At 42.1% G+C, this 18,263-nt stretch overlaps 2 protein-coding genes across 2 annotated transcripts in view; both read left to right on the plus strand.

Moving 5' to 3' along the window:
• nfx1 (nuclear transcription factor, X-box binding 1) overlaps positions 1-7,227 on the plus strand; it is an 11,509-nt gene extending 4,282 nt beyond the window's left edge. The window contains 18 exon segments of the mRNA XM_017031786.2: positions 3-7; positions 89-188; positions 477-694; positions 1,107-1,204; positions 1,468-1,498; positions 1,591-1,616; positions 1,619-1,681; positions 2,202-2,310; positions 2,454-2,573; positions 2,929-3,008; positions 3,107-3,337; positions 3,894-3,967; positions 4,048-4,149; positions 4,353-4,490; positions 4,590-4,656; positions 6,702-6,847; positions 6,927-7,031; positions 7,131-7,227. Of these exon segments, the coding sequence (XP_016887275.1) occupies positions 3-7; positions 89-188; positions 477-694; positions 1,107-1,204; positions 1,468-1,498; positions 1,591-1,616; positions 1,619-1,681; positions 2,202-2,310; positions 2,454-2,573; positions 2,929-3,008; positions 3,107-3,337; positions 3,894-3,967; positions 4,048-4,149; positions 4,353-4,490; positions 4,590-4,656; positions 6,702-6,847; positions 6,927-7,031; positions 7,131-7,206 (1,789 nt within the window). The 3' untranslated portion in view covers positions 7,207-7,227.
• Positions 7,228-8,930: 1,703 nt separating this feature from the next.
• smarcd3b (SWI/SNF related BAF chromatin remodeling complex subunit D3b) overlaps positions 8,931-18,263 on the plus strand; it is a 39,280-nt gene continuing 29,947 nt past the window's right edge. Inside the window, exon 1 of the mRNA XM_008308199.3 lies at positions 8,931-9,395. Coding sequence (XP_008306421.1) covers positions 9,384-9,395 — 12 coding nt within the window. The 5' untranslated portion in view covers positions 8,931-9,383. The remainder of the gene's footprint in view (positions 9,396-18,263) is intronic.

Below are 18,263 nucleotides of genomic sequence, written 5' to 3' on the forward strand. Positions count from 1 at the left end.
ACGCAGTGTGGGTGTCACATGCAGTGATCAAGTCTTCTGTGGGTCAAACATCATCATAATTCACGCCTCCTGCTGTTATGTCTTGTAGTCTGTTACTGCGGCGTCACGGTTCGTGAAGCGCTGTGCGGGACAGACAGAGGAGGATTCGACGGCGTCGGACATTTCTCCTGCGAAAAGCTGTGCGGGAAGTAAGTTTCTAGTCTTTTGTTTGTCAAACATTTATGAAGAAGCGTAGATCATTCTGTGTTGGAATTCATTTGAACTGGTCTATGGTTGGTTGTGTTTTTTTATCTGTAGTTTATTTTTTAAGGAATTAGCATCCAGTTAAAGTCATCAGGAAAACTTTGTCTGTAGTTGGGAACGACTTGGAGATTTCATTCTTGTTCTACGTTCTGTTTTTCCTCCCCCTTACACTTTTTCCTTTTCGTCTTCTCTCTCCCTTGTTCTTCTTCTTCTCCTCCTCCTCCTCCGTGCAGGACATTGGACTGTGAAGCCCACCGTTGTGAGCAGCTGTGCCACCGTGGTCCCTGTCAGCCGTGTCCCCGCTCTCCCACCCTGGTGAAGACCTGTCCCTGTGGTCAGACCCAGCTGCTCAAACTCCTGGAACTGGGCTATGCAGAACGACAGAGCTGCTCCGACCCTGTTCCGTCCTGTGGGAAGACGTGCAACAAACCCCTGGCCTGTGGTTCCAGTGGTGAGTCGAAAGAAGAAGAAGAAGAAGCAGCATCTCACTAAACACACGCACGGAAATTTTAAAAACAGAAAAACTGTGACAAAGTGTCTGATGTTGACCTCTAGTTAGGAATGGAATTGAAACAAAATCATCACAAATGATCTGAAAATAGAAATTAAATTATATGACTGGTCTTTTTTAAGGATTAATATTCCTAACATTTGTTACTCAGATTAAGGCCTACATTTAAAAACAATATTTGTGCAGCTGCTTTGGATTTTTATTTTTAGTAAGCATAGATGTCATGTTTTTAACCTCTAGACCAGCGATCCTCAACTGGCGGCCTGCGGGCCAAATCCGTCATGTCCGGCCCACGACTGGATTCCAAAATAAACATCAAATAGTTTTAATTTGATGTGCGTTTGCTTCACAGACACCATCCACCTGTGTGAGAACCTGTGTCACGAGGGCAGCTGTGGACCCTGCTCCCTGACCTCCACCATCAGATGCAGATGTGGTTCTAAGACCAAGGTACGGTCTGGCGTCACTGTCATTTGTTTTTGTTTTCTGCACGACATCCGAGACGAGGAACTTCTCCTTCTTCTTCTTCAAACAAACACAGATCTTCCTCAGGCCAAGTGAGGAATTCTGTGGGGGATTATTTTATTTTTACATCTTCCTGTTATTATTTAACAGATGGGAGAACTGGAGGGGAGGGGGGAGGGGGTTATTGATATTACTTAACTCAAACACGTGGTTCATGTTACTGTGCTCACCACGGTTCTTTGTTTCAGGAGGTTCCATGTGCAACGATCCAGAAAGAAGGTGAGAGTCCAACTCTTTGTGAATTTATTCTCATGGTAACGTGTGTGTGTGTGTGTGTGTGTAATGTTTTTTTTTTGATTTTTTAATTCCAGGGGAGTGGGTGCTCACCTGCGAGAGGCGCTGAAACGCTGTAACAAGAAGCGCTCCTGCGGTCGACACAAATGTGGCGAGTTGTGCTGTGTGGTGAGAATCTGACCTCTGACCTGAGGTCTTAATTTACTTTTCATGATTTTCCTACTGATTATATGGTCATATAATTATACTAAAATAACAGATAAAAGATAAAAGATGCTCTGATGGTTTTCTTGCTGTACAATTGTAACTGAAGGTAAAACATATTATTTGTGTTGCATGTGTTTTATTTTCTATCCAAAAAAATATTCTGTCCAGAGCCATTTCTGTTCACCTTGTTTCTAAAAAAAAGTGAATTTAAAAATATACATTTTATTTAAAAATGCCTTCTTACTCAGAGAAACAAAACTGTACATGAGCTTCCATTAAATACAAGTGAAAACCTTTATCCAAATTCACTGAAGACTCGTTGGACTCGGACTCTAATGACATGATAAAGAGTCAGAGTCTGGTTTGAATGTTCTTTTTTTTAAAACCTTTAATACCTTGTTTCACTGCTGCTCTTATAATAATAATAACGTCTCTTCTTCGTCTTCTTCTTCTTCCTCTTCCTCTGTGTCCATTTACTCAGACCATTGAGCACAGATGTCAACTGATCTGTGGCTACAAGCTCAGCTGTGGTCTCCACCGCTGCCAGGAGCCCTGTCACCGTGGAAACTGTGAACCCTGCTGGCAGTCCGGTGAGTCCCACAGCGGTTAGGCTGGTCCCACAGTCCATATGAGTCAAGTCCTGCGTAATAACACATTGTTCGTTTGGGAGACTAGAAGAAATACTTTCTCCTCCTCTCGTCATTTTTCTGTCATCCTTTTTCTCCGTCTGCAGGTTTCGACGAGCTGACGTGTCACTGTGGACTCACGGTCTTGTATCCACCCATCTCCTGTGGCACCAAACCACCAGAGTGCACCAACCTGTGCACAAGACGGCACGAGTGTGAACACCCAGGTGGGGAATGACCAGAACTGTTCTCACTGGATTTAAACTTAGAAGAAGGGCTGAAAATGCTGTCCATGTCAAAGGTTAATTAAGTTTGGAAGTATATATATATTTATATATTTATATATGTATTTATAGACATATAACTATATAAATACACATATATATTTTTATATATTTATATAATTACTATTGACAGAATTTGACCACTTCAGTAATCATTATTAGTGTTTTGTTTAAAACAACCACAAGTGGGCCACATAAAATGAGACGTCGGGCCGTATTCAGGCCACGGGCCTTGAGTTTGACATGTGACTCAGATGGTCGAGACACATTTCCTCTCTCACGTCCTCCTCTCCTTCAGTGTTCCACAACTGCCACAGTGAGGACAAGTGTCCACCTTGCACGTACCTCACCCAGAAGTGGTGCATGGGCAAACACGAGGTACGATGTCTTTCACCGCGCCGATACGAGTCACTGTTTTACGATGACTCCACGTGACCTACGTGACCACTATTTCATTTCCCCCCACCCCCTTACAGCAACGCAGCAACATCCCCTGTCACCTGCAAGACATTTCTTGCGGCCTGGTGTGCAACAAGACGCTGCCGTGCCAAATCCACCGATGCAGACGGATCTGCCACCGGGGCGACTGCCTGACGGAGGACAGCTGCCAGCAGCGCTGCACGCTGCCTCGTCCAGACTGCGGCCACCCGTGCGCCGTTCCCTGTCATAAAGGCAGCAGCTGCCCGCAAACCACCTGCACTGCCAAGGTACGGACCTGCGTCGTTTGAGAACAGCTGGCCTTTGACTGACTGACAAACGCTTGACAAACGCCTCCAGATGGTTTTCACCGCGTTAAAGCCGTGATCCAAGGAGCCTCTGGGAGTTCAGTTACAGTTTACAGAATAAAAAGTTTGAGTTGTTTTTCATGTAGTGCCACTCTCTCCCCTGTAGGGTGTGCTATGGAGATAAAGAGACATGAGTTGAGCAAAACGGCAGCAAAAATTTGCAGGCTGTAGTGTGTGAATATTAATGTCTAACATCTGCGTTCTCTGTCTCTCTCTCTCGGCTCCTTTTCTGTTAAAAATCCATCATCATGTCAGTGTCACCAGTCATTAACTCTGGTGAAATGAAAACATATTAATGTCAGTGCTTCAAACTGGAGAGCTCATAAAACAATGAGACCTTTCACAGCTGCAGGAGTTTCCAGGAATGAGCAGTGGTGTTTTTTTAATTTTTTTTTTTAACTAATAGGGTTGCGTCTGGATAATGTTGAAGCCCCATTTACTCCTGTCTCCTGTTTGATATTCTCATGCTTTTCCACAGGTTCCCGTACAGTGTGACTGTGGTCGACGGAAGGAAACGGTGGTCTGCACAGAAGCTGCCAGGTTATATCAGAGGTCAGGCCTGGACTTTTCTCTCTCCCTGCCTTATTAACGTGAATATGAAAGGGCCTAAATCATGGGTTTATGTGCTGCAGGTACGCAGCCATCGCCACGGCCAGTAAACTCTCTGATATGCAGCTGGGAGGCTCCATGGACATTAGCCCCCTCCTCACCAAGAAGGAGCTGAAACAAGCCAGGTAGAGCGGCCGAGCCAGGGGGATTTTCAGTCCAAGCACTGACTCATTTCTCACAATAACGTCCATTGTGAAACCGATGCTAGTGGTGAAGAAAGGTTTTTCAGTGTTAGCGTCAGGGTTAGCTTTTTTTAGCATTATTTTACCAAAAGAAAGAGAAAAAAAACCAATCTGAAAATCATGCATCTTTGTCGGTTTGGTCTCAGGCTTGAGTGTGACCAGGAGTGTGCGGCGCTGGAGAGGAACCGGCGTTTGGCGGAGGCCCTGCAGATCGACTCCTCCTCTGACCCCTTCAATGTCCGCTCCTCATCTGTTTACAGCGACAGCCTCAAAGAGGACGCCAGGTCTGTCTTTTGTCTCTGGCTTCTAAGTCATTACACACGTTCTCGCCGCTGATTGATGCTCAATAAACTCCTCCGCTTTTTGTTCTGTTTCCTTTTTAGGAAGGATCTGAAGTTTGTCACAGATGTGGAAGAAGAGATCAAGAGTCTGGTGGAACTGGTTAATAAGGTAAAACGATAAAGGTCGCTTTCCTTCGTCCAGTAGAGTCGAAGTAAGTGGTGCGGTGGTTGGAAAGAATCTTATCTGTGGGCAAAAATCACTTGAAAACCCAAGTAAGGTGTGCCTCCTCTGGGTGGCGCCAGAGCGTTATAGAGGAGGAAAAAACAGGAAAAAAGTGTGAGAAACATGTCAGACTAACTTACAAGGAAATTAAAGAAATGCATCTTTTGGTGTAAGCATTATGCGCTTATGTCAAGAGCACAACCTCCTAATGGAAGATGTGGGTACTACCATTTTCCTACTCTAGGGCTAAAACTCCAGGAAACGTTTGGCTTTTCTGGTTTAATTTACCACATCAGTAAAAAATTGTCGTTGTAAAAATCATTGAGTTGAAAACTGCAACATTTACAGGCCATAATCTGACGTTTTCCTTGTTTTATTCACTGAATTAACGTTGTTTTATTGACACCATGTGCACATTTGCAGTGTAAGATAAGAACTTTTGGTTAATTTATAAAGCTACAATTTTTTTTTTTGTATTTTTGAGTGCAGTATAAAATAGTTTTTTGTTTTTTTTAAATGGTAATCATTGATATGTGACATCACCACTGTGGGGTCTGCCTCTGTGAAGTCCTCTTTTTGGTGTGGGGTCTCCAGGTCCTGTCTCGAAAACCAGATTATTTTATGGCGTCATAAAACTTCAGCCATAACTTTCTAACAAGCCTCTGGCCCTGGAGTAGAACTCGCGGCGTTTCTGTTTATGCCAGCAGTTGTTCTGCCAACAGAAAATAGGCCACACGTACTGTATAATACATACTCAGAAGTGAAGACGCCCTCACTGGGGTCCAGTCGCACAGAAAACCTTCCACAGGATTCTGGAACACTGCTGCGGCCGTGAGCACACGTGCTAACGTTTAGCGATCGATCCTGGTTCCATCTTAGAGCCGAGTTTGAGGTTTGGTTCAGGTTTGGATGATTTGCGTTGTGACTTAATGCAAATGAAGTGGGCGTTGTCCTTTGGTGTGATTGGCAGATCAGTTCCAATTATTGATAAAAGGTTCAATTTCAAGCTTCAGTCTTTGGTTCATGTCTCCAAGTTTACCGTTGGTTCTCAGATTTATGTTTTCATTTATATTCCCAATGTTGGAAAAAGAGGAAAAAGTCAGTTTATAGGAATAGAACAACTCTTGGAAAGGAATCTTTAGGAAATAAATGATTTGTTTTATTGCTCTGTGCTGCTTTATGTGACCTTTTTTTTTCTTTCTGGGAACTGTGTTGATACAGAAAATGTTTTGGAGTGGAGTTAAAATGTTCGTACACGGTCCCTCCAGTCAAACTGTAGCCTTCAGTCAGAAGAACCCCGGTAAATGACGGTCTTCTGATCCAGTTTAACTAGAGTCAGACGGTAGTTCTCTATCTATGAGATAGGGGGCGCTGCAGAAAACGTTTGGCCACCACTATCCTAGTGTTTGATGGTAAACTTCCAGGAACAAGAATGTTGTTTTTTGTTTTGTTTTGTTTTAGATTAGACCTCATTTTTTTTTTAGGACACATGACCCCAGTGCTCTGGGAAGTCTGAGTTTCCTCCTGTAGGAGGCGCTGGGAGCAGCTACTGTCTCAGCTTCTTAGGCCTGGACCAGAACTGGTGAGGAAAGATGATTCAAAGGCAGCAGTGACGCAACTACAAGGACCTGAAACCTGATATTAGACGTGGCCTCCAGCCAGACTCCTGTTACGGCGTCCGGCTGTCAATCACGTAAACGGCGGTTGCGCGTTCTCGTGCGTTCTGCTGTTCCTTATCATAGTATTTCACATCATACAATTATCGTCATGTTTCCCTGGTTCCAGGCTGAAACTGGTGATTAAGATCAAGAGCTGTAGAGAAAAGTATATATTGACTCTGGAGTCAAGCCCATTCACTGTCGCGGTTTCACTCTGACAACCAATCGGCTTCGTCCACTGCTGACGCACACGTCTGTGGTGCAGATGGACAGCAGTCGCTCTTTGAGGGTCATAAATGCATCCTAATGGACACGCCTGGCTAATGTGTGCAGGGAAAACACCCAAAGAGGAGCCACTCCTTCTCCCCCATGAACAGAGAGCACCGCAAGATCGTCCACGATCTGGCCGAGGTCTACGGCGTGGAGAGCGTGAGCTACGACAGCGAGCCCAAGCGCAACGTGGTCATCACCGCTCAGAAGTGAGATTTTTTTTTTTTTTTCAAGTTTAATTTATTGTGTAATGAAATCACAGCTACAGATGTCCGATGTCTTGTCCAGGGGGAAGTCGGCCTGTCCCAACTCCACGCTGACGTCACTGATAGAAAGGGAAACGGCTTTCAGGGCCCCTCCCCCCATCGCTCACACCAAACAGCACAGCAGCAAGTCAGTTGGTCTCATTCGTACCTCGATCCGTACACTACAGTCTGTCACAACAGACAACGACCTTTGACTGACGCTCTGATCTCCTCTGTTCTCCTGCAGGGTCACCAGTGGAACCTCCTGGTCCAAGATGGTGAAAGAGGAGCCCGTCGTAGATTATTTTGACGTCACGGACTGAAAAAAAAACAACAAAAAAAAAACGAGAAGATAACATCAGGATTCGCTTCACTTTTCATCTGCTATAAAGTCCGTTTATAGCAGGTTTTTTTTTTTCTTCTTTATAATCCTGCAAATCAAAAATCAATAAAAGTTCCTCTGACTTCAAAACTCTGAGGTGGGATGGTTTTCATTACCTGGTCGGAGGAATGGAGCGGAGTGAAGGCTGAATTTTAATATTGAGTTTGACCTGAAGTGTTTGCTGAGTCTCTCCCTCCACCTGAGCCTCACCACAGCCAGGTTAATATAGGGAGAAATATATTGCTAATTTACGAGACTAAAGTGATGATAACGCTGCTGCTCATCAGCGTCACCTCATGGCGTCTGTGCTGCAGTTTTCTTCTTCTTTCCAGGTTGAACTCATCATGATATTTCAGACTTCCTCTACCAGTGTGTTTGTTTTGCGGTGGGACATCAGTCGTTTTAGCCTGTTGATATTGAGCCGAGGATCCAGTAGTAAATCTCCTCTGATTGAGTTTGTGGGTGAGGTAGGAGTGGGCTGCACTGCGCAAAGCAACGCTGGAGCAGAGACACGGTAATGACCCAGATGCTGCTGCTGAAAACTACTGAAGTCGTACCTGGAGGATTTTTCAGGTCACACATACATATATATATATATGTAAATATATATATATATGTAAATATATATATATATGTAAATATATATATATATGTAAATATATATATATATGTAAATATATATTTACATATATATTACATATTACACATATATTACATAATATATATTTGCATATATGTTTATATGTATATTTATATACATATATTTATAGGTGTGTAAGATATATATATATGTACACATACAAAAACAGTTTGCACCAAAAAAGAAAATACAGTAAAAAAACAAAACAATGACTGTAAAAAATTAAGAGAGAAAAAAAGAGAGAGAATGTATTTTGTAAATTAGAGTAAATACAATAAATTGACGTGATTAAGACTTGGTTTGAAAGAAGGTTCTAAAAGGGGGTCTCTGATGGAGAGATATGACTTTAACTCGAAGCAGTTACATGTCACCGCCGTATCAATAGTTATTTATACCGGACGTACGGTCTTGTTTATTTTAAGGCCCCCCCCACCATCCTTGACCCCGGAGCCTGGAGCCACCATGGTCATTAAAAACATATTATTGTCAGGAACCGACACTAAACAGGTTTCCTTAAAAGCACCGTAACAGAACAGTTCTGTGGACGTTCTCTTCTCACATGCATATGCTTTGCTGAAAAAAAATAACTTGGGTCCAGTGGTTCCCAACCAGGGGGTCGGGAGCAGGAAGGAGACACTGTGCAGGAGGACTGTGGACCAGACGTCAGTGGATGACCTGGAGAAAGACGACACAACACTAGACTAGAATAATGATAATTTAGGCGTCAACCCAAACTACACATTAGATTTTCAGTTAGAGTTAAAAAAAAAAAAAAAAAGGTTAGATTTAAAAAAAAAAAACTGGAAAATGATCAGGAATTATCTCCAGAAGCCAAAATCCTAAATCAGTTAAATGTTTTAATTTATTTTTGTTTGTTTATTTCTATCATTTCCCACTCGATCGTTAAAGGTTTAATTTATGTTTAATTAACTGTGTCCAGAAGGAGCGTCACCTGTTTTCTACCACCTCTCCAAAAAATCCACTCCTGAGAGTAATTTGTCGACACTCCCTGCCTGTGGTGATTTCTCATTATTATACCGTCTCTCCAGCAGAGATGGCGCATGCGCCGTGGCCTCTATCCCCGGCTCTGGCGCTTGGTTCTGACTGTGGCTGTAGCTCTGTCGTCCCACAGGCCGGCGCTACACACGCACACACACACTCAGACTTACACTATCTCTCTCTCTCTCTCTCACACACACACACACACACTGCGTCCATTCCACGAACATGGGGAAGTGATGGCGGGAGACGCTGCCCGTGAGTGTGTTTGAGTGAATGTGTGTGTAGTGAGAAGACGCCGTGTGGAAGTTGAGGAGAGTGGAAGGATTCTGCGCCGCGCAGGAACCGGGAACCTGCGAATCACATACACACACTCACACACACATCCTGCTGCTCACAGTTGCTGTTGTTGAAGATTGCCTTCCCAAAAAAGAGAGAAGAAGAAGACGAAGAAGAAGAAGAAGAAGAAGCGCGCAGTGATGGAGAGAAAGGTAGGAACGCTTTTCTACCTCGTGTTAGCTCCGTAAACGTACCATTTCATTGTTGTTATTTGAATTTTTTTTTTTTAATCATTTTATTTTGGCCTGCTTTTTGGTTCTGCTTTCGCTGCAACGAATCCGCATCCAACAGGAAAAGAATGTTGGATTATTTCTCTTAAGGCTGGCGGATTAAGTGGGAGTTTTTTTTTTTTTTAAACCTCGTGTTGCTGCAATTTTTATTTATTTATTTAAAAAAAATAGGAGGATAAAAAATAAAATAAAAAAAATCAGGCACATTTATTTCCACCTCGTGTTTGGTTTTCGTGATGCACAATGTAGGGAGTGGGGGAAAGGATGTATGTGGAATATTTAGAGGGGGGTCGCGGGGGGGGGGGCAGCATCACAGTAGCTCCTCTGAGCCTGTCTGCATCATCATCATCATCACCATCATCATCCTCATCATCACCACTGTGTAGTTTCACCACCTCCACCATCACCTCCTCCTCCTCCTGCTGCTGCTGCTGCTGCTGGCGTTTTCCAGACACCAGCCAGAGGCTTGTTAACCTTGACTGGTGTGGGAAACAGACACTTGAGGAGCAGCAGGAGCAGCAAGAGGAGCAGGAGCAGGAGGCTGGAGCTCCCGTGTCTCCTCTCTCTCCTCTCCACTCCAGCCTTTTCTATTTCACGCATGCCTTAAATTCATTGCTTGTCACTAACCTCCCTCTCTCCCCCCTCCCTCCATGCCTGCTCTCTCTCTCTCTCCTCTCTCTTCATTCAGGGCACACACACACACACACACACACACACTGGATTCACACAAATGGTTCTGTCCGGGCCTCATGACTGACGGACCCTGAGTGTGTTTTGGATCCGAGCTGGAAAAGTTTGGAGTTTGGACTGTGTGGATGTGATGACAGGATCTGCGTGCACACACACACACATTCACACACACACACACCAGTGGAAGACAGTGTGATATTAGGGAGACTTTATGGTACACACACACACAACCAGTGGAAGACAGTTGTACTTTCTGCTGACCCAGAGGAAAATCAGATTTACTGTATATTCCAACTGTGGTGTAGTGCATGTTCTGTCCAGCAGGAGCTGGGCTGCTGCTCACAGCCGTAGACCCTATATAAGAAAAGGACGTGGCCATCTTGTGGCAACATCTCTGTCCCGTCCTGGGGCCTCGTCGTCTCACGGTGTGAGCAGTTTGAGGGTTTGAAACCAGAGGTTTAAACACAGAAGCAGCTGCAGCCCACGGGCTACACTGAATGGGCTGAATGTCTGGACCAATCAGAATGATTTACATTTCAGGTTTTTTTTTTTTTTTTTTACATTTTCCGGTCATGATGGCAGTACACGGACTAGTCCGGAATCAAACTTTAATTTAAAGAACAGGCCCAGGAATAGTCCTCCGTGTCCGGTCATAGTCTGAGATTTTCAAATCAGTTTTTAATTTTTAATGATTTCAACTTAAGTGCAGATCGTTTTTTTAAATGTATTTTACGAGCCGGTCACTTGAGGTCAGCGCTGACGTCACAGTCGTGTCACCATTTCCTGGAATCAGTGTCATAAAAAAAAATTCAAGCTACATCAATGTTAGCCTTTAAAATCTGCTTTTTTAATCACAATATAAAATCTCAACTGTCATATTCTTATAATTATACCCCAGAGTTATTTAATTCTGGGGTATAATTGTAAGAATACGTCCTTGGGAATTTGATATTGTCATACTGGTGACTTTAAACAGAGTAAAATGAAACAGAAATCAAAAATCCTTTGTTCCCACAAACTCAAATTACTTCTGTTCAGGGGAGTTAGCACAACGCTAACTGCTAACTAGCTTTTAGCTGTAGTTGTTATGTTGCTTCTTTGTTACATATTTTATATTTCTTTGGGTTAATTGGGATTTTAGAGTAACTGTGATTGAACAGGTGGCTGGTTATAGCTTCTGTTTACTGTGGTTACCCTTTTTAAGCTAATTATATTTGCTAACCTTTGGTTTTGTTTGCTATGTTGTAGCTGATGTTTGCTTCTTTCTTTGCAAACGTTTAACTTTTGAGAGGTAAACTTTGGATATGTTTACTGTATCGTTGTTAGCTCAAGTCCTGTGTCTCTTTAACAAACCTCACGTTTTGTTGCTAAGCTCTGGCTTTGTTTGCCTGTCTTTATACATTGAAGATAGTATAACCTGACTGAGCTTTAAATGTGTTTTGTACCCTCTGGTTATATTCACTATATTGTTGGTTAACTTGTTGGTTAACATATTTAAGTAAAAGGCTAGTGTAAGTTATTTTGGCTAACCTCTGGTTCTGTTTGCTAAATTTTATCTGACTTTTGCAAACTGTCAGCCTTTGGGTAGTTTGTCTTATAAGTGTTTGTAAAATATTTTGGTCCACCTTCGGCTCATCTTTATCTTTGGTCTAGTTTGATATATTTTAGCTAACATATTCATATTGTTTTGGCAAACTTAGAATTTTTGAGCTTATATTTTATACCCATTAACTGCATTTTCGTAACCATTTGACTATAGCCCAGTTTTTAGCTATTCAGAGAAAACCAAAATATATGTTGGATTTCTTTTCAATAGTCTTTCGGTTGATTTTGAGCAGCCTTTTCTGGCTAAACATTGCTGATTTTTCTGAGCAGCCTGCTTGCTATCGTTTGACTATTTTTTTTGTAATTCTGACTATGTTTTTGTCTAGGATATGTCTGGTTATTCTATTTTTTTTTCAAGTAGTTATCATGGGGTTTATCTGCCATATCTGCCGTGTAATTCATTAAAGACAGTTTTTATGTGGAGAGGAATTCCCCAGTAAATGGACTGAAGTGGTTGGTGATGTGAAGGATGTCATTTCCCTGCAGCTTGGACGAAGCCTCATCTGTTCTCAGCCCGAGCAGCAGCAGCCGGTGGTGTTGTTCATTTATACTCTGGCCTTTTTTTAAAAACCCACGTAGACGGCGAGCAGCCTGTGCAAGTTTAATACACCGAAGAAATGGGTTTCTGCAAATGCATCTGCGGAAACTGTCGGAGTGGAGTGAGCGATGGTTGTAGCTGCTCTTAACGTCGGCCTGAAAATAATTTATTTTCTCCATCAGATCCTGGAAACATTTGCAAAGTGCAGACGTTGACTGTAGCGTGTTTGTCGGAGCGTGGATACAATCAATACCTCCTTTAAAAATAGCTGCGTGAATGTGGAGTTTTTGGGGAGAAGACTCTGACTCTGACTCATCCGCCCGCACCATCACCCACCTCAACGTCAGTGTTGTGTTCACCAAAAAATGAAAAACGCTAAGAAGCTCAATTAGGTTCAATTAAACTACAAAGGCTGTGGCACAACTGGCCCTTTTTTATGGGAAAGTGCTGCTGGTGCTTTCGGTTTTGCACACAGTCAGTGTTTGGAGAGAATTTTTAATCAGTTTCCACTTAGATTTTTTTTTTTAGTGGAATGGTGCTCGGCTGCAGCTTCTTTTTGCCGTCTCTCTGTGCTGTTTTACATCGGCGGCTGTGAAGGCGGCGCCTGAGCTCCTGTGAACTGCAGTTATTTCCTCTCACAGGGAGAAATATAGGACAGCAATAGTTAAATTTCTTCAGGCTCCAGTCTTCCCTGACCCAGCTGCTGGCACTAAAGTAGAACAGCCACATTAGTATGCAAGGTGCTGTCACAGCTCCTCAGGTCTGATGGAGGATCAGCCGATCAGCTCCTTTTACAGTCGCCTGAATGCCTGACCTGTCTGATTACGGAACGCCACGCAGGATTACCCACCGGTCAAACACACCACTACCTACACACACACACTCACACACACACTAGTCTTTTTGTTTCTTGATCACATCACATAGACGTTATACCCCTTATCCTAATCTTAAGAATTATAATATTCTGTATTTCTAATCCCAGCTGTTATCCTAATTCTAATCCTAACTCTAAACTAAATCTTCAACCTCAAAACACTCTCTCTTTCTCTGGATAAATATATATATATATATATATAAAAATCACCACTAGGACAACGTGTCACCACTAAGTCGGGATTTTTTCTAACGTCCCCACATGTTAAGTAAACCAGGTCCACAAACACACACTGGTTTTGTGAGCAATTCAAATAGACGTGATACGATTCCTAGAACCTTAAACAAGTATATATTTAATCTTAATCCATACCCTAGCTCTAATCTGGCTTTAATTCTAATCCTAACTCCAGACTGAACTGTGAGTCTTAAAATGTCCCTCTCATCAGGGGACCCCGTCCCCACAACGATAGTATTTTCCCAAACAAAATTCTTCACACACACTACATAATATTCATGGTTCTCCTGGTGTTGGTGTGGTGTCAGAACAGGTCCAACATTCACTGGAGGCCCAGCTCGGTCTCTGCCGCCGGTTCCTGAAGAGCAGGTGACCCAGTTAAGCGTTCCCAGCCTTTGTGTTGTGTTGAGAATTGCGGGGATCAATGGACAATGGGTTCACTTCCCTTTTTTTCTCCCTGTGAGGAATGTGCAGTTTGAGGCTGCGGACTTTTTCTTCTTGGGAACAAATGAAAGTACAGGAAAAGTACGTTTTTTTACCTCATAATACAGCCACGAGATTCATTAGCTTAGTTGCTATCAAAGTATGAAAATATTAACGGGGTCCAGCTAACGCTAGTTTGGCTAACCTCGTGCTTTGTTTGCTACGTTTTAATCAACTTTGGCATATACTTTAGCAGACTGTTGTCTGTACTGTATTAGCCGCTAACCTTTAGCTATTTATTCATTAAGATTCACAGAGTTTCAAACGGCTACGTCTGACTGTAGGACTAGACCGAAAATAAAAAAAGTCGGTTTACAAAAATGCAATATAATGTCATGTGTGTGTGTGTCATGTAAGGGTTGGTTTTGTGACGACCGTGGGGACCACAGTTCATCGAGCTGCTGTTTGACCCATTTAGTCGTTAACGCTCAATACTGCCCCTCACTGATGGCTGAGAGGAGGAGGGTGCACACATTTGAAAATGAATATACTTAGAGCAACGAAATACTTTTATTGTTAAGTAAATATATTGATTAAGCTCATATGCATGTATATATGTATTCATATATGTATATATGTATATGAAATATATCGTATGTATGTACATATATGTATACAGCCGTGTGTGCATATGTGTATATATGCATTTATATACACACACATATATATATTCCTGGAAATATATTTAGAAGAAATATATATATATATGAAATATATTTTTCGCCAGAGTTGTGGCTGACCTGAGACAAATATATGAAAATAAAACTGTCACACCTCCCGCTACGATACACTTTTAATGGTAATGTATATTTTTACGTAAGACATAGGAAAAGCGCAATAATAAAACTGATCACAAGGGGGAAAAATTACAACCACACGTTTATTTAAACGCTATTTAAATTTCATTCAGAGCAATGAAATGTTAGAACTATTTTAAATCTCTTTAATTCAGTCTCCTTATTTACATTATATATGTGTGTGCGTGTGTATATAAACCCATATATATAAATATATATACATATATGTTTAATGTATTTTTTTTTTCATTCAAAATGTGCAGACAAATGAAACTTCAAATTGAAATGTCATTTCTTTTTACTAAAATGACTCCTGACGTGGTTCATCCTCGGATCAGAGCTAACAATGGGATATAAAAACTGGCAGAAACTCTTCTTTTCGGTTCTTGTCGTTTGTGTTTTTTTCCGTGGTTCCTGGTCTTTTGAACAGACACTGACAGTTCTTCGGTGTTTATTTTTCGTCGACGCTGACCTGCCTGCTGAGGTGAACTGTAGCTGCTGACTGAAGTGAGGATTTTCTTCTTTTTAATTTTACTCCACTCCTGCTCTGGAACAGCTCTTCATGTGGATCACCAGCTGCTGCTCCACTTTTTGAGCCGTTTCTCTCACCTGATTGGCTGCCAGCTTTGGGCGCAGGGCAGATTATACCGTAGTCTTGGTTACAGCAAACAGGAAATGCCCTGAAGCAGGTGAAGCTTTGGGCCTATTCCGGTGTGACGCTCAGCGCTCCTGGGTAAACTGGGCTCATTACGGCTACTCCGACTTTCCATCTGCTCCCACAATGCTTTTCTTCTTTCAATAGGGCGATGGGAGGAACCGTTAAAAAAAAAAACTGATCCATAAACACTCTGAAGGATAAAAACCGCTTTGTCCCTGTCGAGGTCGACCCTCAACTCCTTACTCCGTAGGTGCTTTACATACATTTGGAATTTAAAACCCGATCCACAGGGGGAGCCAAATCTGGCCCAGAAACCACTCTGGTGGCAGTATATCGGCAGATGTTTCATTATTTTCCGCCGTCACGGGAGACTTTTCTCTCTTTTTTCCTGCAGGTTCCTCTTCATTGCATTTGCCTGGTCACCCCCCAAAACCGGGCCCTGAATGTAGCCCTCCCCTCATTTATACCCCCCCCCCACACCCCCGTGGACAAGGTTCAGGTCTGTGTGCTTTTGTACAGTTCCTTTGAAGGCCCATCGTGGAGTAGCAGTGGCCTCTAACAGCGTGAGCCGGGTTTTGTGTGCACAGCTCATAAACTGGAGAAAGAGAAGAGTAGGGTAGAGTGGGGGGGGGGGGGGCCAGCGGGGGGGGGGGGGGGCTTAGACTTTCTTCGTGCCCTCAGTACAGTCCATTTTTTTTTACCCCTTTGTGCCCCTCAGTCGTCTGTGATTATGTGGTGAATGGAGCAGGTTGGTGGTTTCCTCCTGTAAATCCAGGTGCTACTGGAACATGGATGTTTATTCATCAGTATTTTTCTTTTTATATATATATATATATATATATTTTACATCTGACTCTAGAAAAGGAAAGAAAAGCCTTTGGTCTTGAACTGAAGAACAATGAATCAGAGTTTTATTATGAATATTCAATCTTTCTTTGGGAATAACACAACAGCCTCTTTCAAGGTTATGCAAAAAAAAAAACATTTTAGAAATGACATTTGTAAATGAATTAATCATGAATTGATAAAACTGTTTTTTTCCTCGGATTTTTTTTTCACTCAGTCATAATAATTAATCAAATCAATATGAATAGGTTAGAGGGTGGGGTTAAGGTAAGAATTAGAGTAGAGTTACAGTTGAATTTAGTCTATCTGTAAAACCAGACTGTATTTCAATCAACAATTCTTCTGGTATGAGCTCTGTGTTTCCCTCTTGTGGTCAAATGGGAAACCTACAAGAAGACCCTTTATAGGCGAAATCTAATTAGTATTAAAGTAATTGGGTTTTTTTATGTATATTTTCAACAAATTAAATAAATATATTATATAACAATATATAATATATATATTTTTTATTTTTTATTTCTATTCTCTTTAAGCAAACACTCCCTAAATCTGTTCTCCGTCTTCCATTCAGACACTCCCCGTCTGGGGTTGGGGTTGCTCCCTCTCTTGGTCATTAACGATACTGCAGCTGCTGCTGCCGCTGCTCCCTTGCCCCCCTGTTTCACCCCCCCTGTTCGCCCCCTGTCTGCTGCTCGCTGGGACGTTACCATTTGGTGAGACTGACTGGCTTTGGTGAGGAGACGGTGGGGCTCCAGCAGGGGGTACTGCTGCTCCGGGGCCACTTTTACGTCGTCGTTGACGCCGGTATTCCTTTGTTATCACCGAACACCTCACATCTCACTGCTCGGAGAATCGAAGTGTTGGATCGGTATTGTTGATGCTGCAGTATTTAAAAAGAGGAACAGAGCTGGGGCAGAGCTGGGGCAGAGCTGGGGCAAAGGGGCACTCGACATTTTTTGAACGAAGGGGTTTGGGTTCTTTATGCTGCACAAAGCCCTTTTAGACAGATCGTGGCAGTACCACTATCTCACCAGCAGGTGTCATCATAAAGCAGACTAACGCCTTCAGTGACTGGTCAGTCGACTTGAATGAATGTGACTGTGAAGGAAGTCTGAAGGACACGTGTGTTGATTTTTGGATCGTTGCCGGTTCAATTCCTTTGTTTTCTCCCTGGAGTAATTTGTCAGAGCCATGCAAAGCACGTAGTGCAAGAAGAGTCCCCAGAAGGTCATGACCTTTGGCCTGAATGTCACGCACGAACCAGATGTCTGATTCAAAAAACAAAGAAATAAAACAGGATTTATTTGAACTGCAGCAAAAAATCTGTTGAAACCAAAGTGAAACGATCGACTCTTCCTGGTCGTAGAGGTCATGACCTGATGTCTGCTGTGATTGGTCGGAATTTAACAAATTGTTGTTGCAAGGAATATATATATTTTAACTCCCCCTCAGTCGTCTGTGATTATGTGGTGAATGGAGCAGGTTGGTGGTTTCCTCCTGTAAATCCAGGTGCTACTGGAACGTGGATGTTTATTCATCAGTATTTTTCTTTTTATATATATATATATATATATATTTTACATCTGACTCTAGAAAAGGAAAGAAAAGCCTTTGGTCTTGAACTGAAGAACAATGAATCAGAGTTTTATTATGAATATTCAATCTTTCTTTGGGAATAACACAACAGCCTCTTTCAAGGTTATGCAAAAAAAAAAACATTTTAGAAATGACATTTGTAAATGAATTAATCATGAATTGATAAAACTGTTTTTTTCCTCGGATTTTTTTTTCACTCAGTCATAATAATTAATAAAATAAATATGAATAGGTTAGAGGGTGTGGTTAAGGTAAGAATTAGAGTAGAGTTACAGTTGAATTTAGTCTATCTGTAAAACCAGACTGTATTTCAATCAACAATTCTTCTGGTATGAGCTCTGTGTTTCCCTCTTGTGGCCAAATGGGAAACCTACAAGAAGACCCTTTATAGGCGAAATCTAATTAGTATTAATCTAATTGTTTTTTTTTATATGTATATTTTCAACAAATTAAATAAATATAT

This window comes from Cynoglossus semilaevis, chromosome 3 (assembly GCF_000523025.1).
Source record: "Cynoglossus semilaevis isolate Cse_v1.0 chromosome 3, Cse_v1.0, whole genome shotgun sequence".
NCBI classification, from domain to species: domain Eukaryota; kingdom Metazoa; phylum Chordata; class Actinopteri; order Pleuronectiformes; family Cynoglossidae; genus Cynoglossus; species Cynoglossus semilaevis.